The following is a 5,701-nucleotide window of genomic DNA, read 5'->3' on the forward strand; positions in this document are numbered from 1 at the left end:
TCCTTCCTTGAGGTGGGACAGTGGAGAGACTAGAAGTGGGGCTGAGGAGACGGAGCACTCTGGATGTGGCATCTGCCGATGTCTTAAGCCTTGTCTCAGCTGGTGTCTTCGGGTCCCTATTTCTCTGTCACTTGTCTGGGAATAATCATACTTTTCCTGCCCATTTCAACATTGTCCTGAGGATTGAGAGATAAATACGCAAAACAGTAAGAAGAGCTAAGTAACAGGCTGTGATGTCTGTCATCTTCTTAGGTACCCACGGAAGAAGTTCTGGATTGGGAAACCCATCGCGCGGGTGGTTAAAAAAAGGACAGGAGAATTCTCAGAGAAGCTCCTTTCTCTCCAGCGAGGCCTGAGGGAATTCCAAGGTAAGGGCTGGGGAGAGCGTTCAGGTGGGAGTCACAGTGGGGCCACCGTGTAGACAGAGGGTCCTGTCTGTCATTCTCCAGCCTCACTCTTCTGAGGGTCTCCTGCTTATTGTCGTGGGGATGGAGCCCTGTCAGGAAATCAATACTGCCTGAGGAAGAAATGGGCCCACAGATTTTCTGGGCTTGAGGGTCATTTTTGTCCTTTGTTCTCCTCAGGGAAGCTGCTGAGAGACTTGGAATATAAGACAGGTGAGTGTCCAAAGGGTGTTCCCACAAGTATGTCACATGTAGAGAACTCCCCGTCCTGACCGCTCCCTTGGCCCCAGGTAGCCCCTTGCAATAGGAAGAATTTTCTAGCTGCAAACCAGAAGCTCCCTCCCTCCTTGCGTTTTCTGACCAATGCAACAGAGACCTCCGCTTGCTATTCCGACCCTCCTCTGCCCCATGTTTGATTATTCTGTGCTCACAGGTCGTACCACCAGTCCTTTCCCTGTAACCGAGCTTCCTCTCATCTGTGGGCCTCACGACTCTTGCGTTCTGAGCAAACGCAAGTGGCAGCCTAAGGCCGGAGGCCGTCTCTGCCTCAGGCCCCACTGCTGTGCTCCTGCTCAGCCCTGCAGTTAGGTCGCTCACTGCACGCCACCAAGAGCCACCGCTCACGTAGGCCAGGATGTGAATGGCGCCCCTTGGACTGTGGAGACTGGTGGCGCCCCCAGCCCTCTCTTACACTTGCTGTGCTGACAACCGTGACATGGGTCAGGCCCGGCCAGGAGCCAGCCAGGCCCCCGAGAGCCCACCTAGTAGGCAGGATAAAATCTTACAGCGGAACTACGAGTCGGCAGAGGCTAACCCCCGGTGGCTGTAGCCCCTGCGTTAATGTCCAGGCTGTGTGTGAATGCCCCCACGTTTCCCGAGCAGGTTATTCTGATTACACAGAATCCTCTGGGGATGGCTGTGAGGGTGATCCTCACGCATGCTCGGGACTTTTCGAATCTTCTTACGGAGCAGCCTGGCGGTGTTGAAACTGAAACTGAACAGTTTGCAGAGACCCTGAGTGGTTGGGTTACGACAGACAGTGCTTTGCAAGAACGTGCGGAACTCATTTATCGACAGGCCACGTCTGTCCCGCGCTCTCTCACGCGGGAGCCCGCCCCTGTGGTTACCTGTGCCGTCAGCAGACCCGGAGCTCACGGGGCGGCGCCTTCTGCCGATCACCGCTCCTCAGATGTTGCACCAAATGCGAAGTTAAAGATCAAGCTGCAAGAGGTTACTCAAAAACAATTTCATGCGTTTGTACTCTTTTTGGGGAAAGCTTTATCTTAACCTGGAGATCTAGGCAACGAATGGACGGGTTACAAGAGCAGATGTTTTTCAGGCTGGTCTTCGGTAGTTGCTGAATACCCTCTTTTCCTTTTTTTTGTTTTTTGAGACAGCGTCTCACTGTTGCCCTGAGTAGAGTGCCGTGGCGTCAGCCTAGCTCACAGCAACCTCAGACTCCTGGGCTCAAGCGATCCTCCTGCCTCAGCCTCCCGAGTAGCTGGGACTACAGGCGCCACCACCACACCCGGCTAATTTTTTTAGTAGAGACGGGGTCTCACTCTTGCTCAGGCTGGTCTCAAACTCCTGAGTTCAAACCATCCACCCACCTTAGCCTCCCAGAGTGCTGGGATTATAGGCATAAGCCAGTGCACCGGACCGAATATTCTCTTTTCTAATCATGTGGATGATAACTTGATTTGTGCAGTAAATTTACTGAAGTTGACAGGGTTTTCAGAAGATGCCTGGAGGGAAAAAGGAAAGAGTGATACGGAAGAAATTATTCAGAGAATCGAAAATGTTGTCCCAGATGCAAACTGCCACAGAGATCTAAAATAGAAACTCTGGAAGCTGGTAGAACTCCGGTTGAGTAACTGGGGTAGAGTCCATGCAACTTCAACACCTGAAAACGATCCTGACTACTTTATGCATGAACCAACATCACACAACTGATGCTGTCGTCCTTCACTGTGGCCAGTCCAGATGACCAAGAGGAACATCAGGAATTACTTGAGAGAGAGAGGACTGCTCTCCAGATTATGAAGAAGATGGAACAGATTTATCGGGGGCTGGTGATCCATGATATTGATGATGGGGTGGACCGAGAGATAGAAGCAGCTTATGAAAAGTTTCGTTTGGAATCAGAGCATAAGCGAGAACAGTAAGGTTAAATTTCAGCATCCGTTTTATAAAGCAGTCTTGGTATGGTGATTTAACAGAACCTGGGAAAGCAAGAAAATGTGTCACACTTAACACCAAATTCCAGATGTCGAGTTATGTTACTAATGTATGCAATTTTAATTTTGTTTAACACTATCAAAATAAACGTTATTCCTTATAATTTAAAAACAGTGACACTGTTACTTTTTTCCTTGTCCCCGCAGTGAGTGTCACCCTGGACCCGCAGTCGGCCAGTGGGTACCTGCAGCTGTCGGAGGACTGGAAGTGCGTGACCTACAGCAGCCTGTACAAGAGCGCCTACCTGCACCCCCAGCAGTTTGACTGCGAGCCGGGCGTGCTGGGCAGCAAGGGCTTCACCTGGGGCAAGGTCTACTGGGAAGTGGAGGTGGAGCGGGAGGGCTGGTCTGAGGACGAAGAGGAGGGGGATGAGGAGGAAGAGGGGGAAGAGGAGGAGGAGGAAGAGGAGGCCGGCTATGGGGATGGATATGACGACTGGGAAACAGACGAGGACGAGGAGTCCTTGGGTGATGAGGAGGAAGAAGAAGAAGAAGAAGAGGAGGAAGTTCTGGAAAGCTGCATGGTGGGTGTGGCCAGGGACTCTGTGAAGAGGAAGGGGGACCTCTCCCTGCGGCCAGAGGACGGGGTGTGGGCGCTGCGCCTGTCCTCCGCGGGCATCTGGGCCAACACCAGCCCCGAGGCCGAGCTCTTCCCCGCGCTGCAGCCCCGGAGAGTGGGCATCGCCCTGGATTATGAAGGGGGCACCGTGACTTTCACCAACGCAGAGTCGCAGGAACTCATCTACACCTTCACCGCCACCTTCACCCGGCGCCTGGTCCCCTTCCTGTGGCTCAAGTGGCCTGGAACGCGCCTCCTGCTGAGACCCTGAGCCCCAACACCTGTCTCCGGCCCCGCACCCGCAGATGCTTCACTTCTCTGGAATTCCAGAACTCTCTGACTGGGGGGAAGGGGTGTCTGGCCTGAGCACCTGGAGCAGGCGAGAGAAGGGACCCCACATCCACTGCCAGCCGCCTCCCCGTCGCCGTGGCCCTGAGACCTCACTCAGTGCTGTTGCTCCACGAGTGCTGCCCTAACTGGACTCTTTCCCCGCCTCCTGCTGGTTTCCTGTGGGAACTTCTCACCCTGAAGACCACGAGGGCTCCTTTCCTTTTTGACCACTGCCTTGGCCCCAGCTCTGCACTGTCGTCGTTGAATCGGAGTGAGGCAGCATTCTCTTGCCCAGCGCGGCAAGACCTGGGAAAGACCAGTCAATTACGCCTGAGACCATTTCGCTGTCCTCAAACCTTGTAGGTTCCCCCTTGCCCAGATCTCTGTTGCCCACCTTCCCTGGTATTTTATACAGACCTACCCCGACCCCAACTCAGAGTTAGCGTACATGAAAATCCTGAAAATAAACAGTGAAAATCCACTGAGCTTTCTAGACCATTTAAGGCCTGGAGTGCCGGTGGGAATCATCTCATGAGGTCCAGAGCGGAGTTCATGTTCCTCTGAAACGGAGGCCAAGCATACAAGCTCTCCATAGCCAAAATCCCTGGAACCATCTATGGTCTTGGGGGAAGGACCTAGATACATGTGGCTTTGGGCTAATAGGTGTGATCAGTGATCAATAAATTATCTCTCTGGCTTGTTCCTTGTGAGGGGAGTTTTTAAAACAATCTAGCACATCCTGCTCTTGATCAGCACATTTAAGAACGCCAGGGCAAATAGTGCAGCAAAGGCTCCTCTGCCTCCGGGAGGGTATTAAGCTTCTGTCCCTGGCCCTACTCAGCATCGAGGTTCCACTTTCCTAAGAGGGAGTGGGGATGGGCAGCCAGGCAGTGTGGGGAGAGGAGAGGAGGGCGGCAGGAGTGTGAAGAGAGGGAGCAAGGTGTCCCCAGTCCTGGCCTCTGTGCAGGTAGGCTCCCTGCTCCCGCCGGATCGACGCCCAGCCTCGACCTTGCCCATTGCAAGCACTCTGCCGCCCCTCATGTAACTCCTCCCCTGCTCTAGGAGACGACTACGACAGTTCTGGGTCTTGGTGGTCTCTTAGCCGCCACACTGTCTTGGAGTTGCCCACTTTGTATGTGTCACATGCTGCTTCAGTCACATGTACATCTTATCTCTGCCCCTAGTTTTGTAAGCTCCTAGCGGGCGGACGCCAAACCTTACCTTGCATTCTCCAGGGGCCTGGTGCAGCGCTGGGCATGGGGTAGGTGCTCAGTAGAGACTTGTTGAATAAACAGCCTGGTGATATGTATGTATGCACATAACTCGGATGTCCCCAGACCTCAATCTGCGTACAAAGAGATTCCATTGATAGCAGCAGCCCAGGGTTTTTCTTCTATGACTAGAACTCTGGGACTTTGCTTTCTGTCCTCTGTTTACATACATGCTGTCATTTCTGGAAGTCCTCAGAAAAGAGCCTCCCATGGGACGCAGACCAGCCATTGCATGGCCCCACCGCTTTCTCCCTCCTGCAGTGGAGCCCCTTGGCTAGGGCCAGCGTGTTGGAGCACGTGATGAGCCTCCTTGGGAGGGGTGACATCCAGCGTGGCACACCCAGAATCCTTCCTTGGAAAACAAGCAGTGTCCCCAAGGAAACAGAACTACAGAGATTCAGTCTTGTCTCCTAACACCTTCAACTGTTTTGTCTGTCCTTTCTGATTTTTAAAAAATTACCATCTTACAGATGGAAAAGGGAGATTGTGCATGACTACCTCTAAGATTACCCTACAGGCGAAGAGCATATTCCGCCCTATACTCTCATTGTGGACTCATTTAAGTTTTTTATTTGTATTTTTTGTAGTCATATTTTTTTAGTTTTTTATGAACTATACTTGCACATATGGTTAACTATTTCTACAATGCTTATTACAAAAAAGAACATTCCCCTGCCCCATTCCTCTCCCTAGAGACCCAGTTCATCCTTTTTGGCAGACTATTTTGGTGTTTACCTTCATTTTTTCTAAATAACTTGAGTTTGGGGCCTTATCCTCTGATTTCCCGTGGTGGAGAAGGAAGATTTAGCCCTCTGCTCTCCGTCCCTTAGCACACACACAAACACTCTCTTCCCACCCATCCTCATCCTTTCACTGTGGTCATAACTGATTAGGTATTCG

General features: G+C 52.1%; 1 protein-coding gene and 1 pseudogene across 1 annotated transcript in view; both read left to right on the top strand.

Annotated features, from left to right (window-relative positions):
- The window catches only part of TRIM26 (tripartite motif containing 26), a 25,382-nt gene extending 21,185 nt beyond the window's left edge, over positions 1-4,197 (top strand). The window contains exons 6-8 of the mRNA XM_012652971.1: positions 228-368; positions 585-617; positions 2,789-4,197. Of these exons, the coding sequence (XP_012508425.1) occupies positions 228-368; positions 585-617; positions 2,789-3,471 (857 nt within the window). The 3' untranslated portion in view covers positions 3,472-4,197. The remainder of the gene's footprint in view (positions 1-227; positions 369-584; positions 618-2,788) is intronic.
- Positions 1,087-2,569, top strand: LOC105817293 (annotated as a pseudogene).
- Positions 4,198-5,701: the final 1,504 nt, after the last annotated feature.

The sequence above is a fragment of the Propithecus coquereli genome, unplaced genomic scaffold (genome assembly GCF_000956105.1).
Source record: "Propithecus coquereli isolate 6110/MARCELLA unplaced genomic scaffold, Pcoq_1.0 Scaffold404, whole genome shotgun sequence".
Lineage (NCBI taxonomy): Eukaryota > Metazoa > Chordata > Mammalia > Primates > Indriidae > Propithecus > Propithecus coquereli.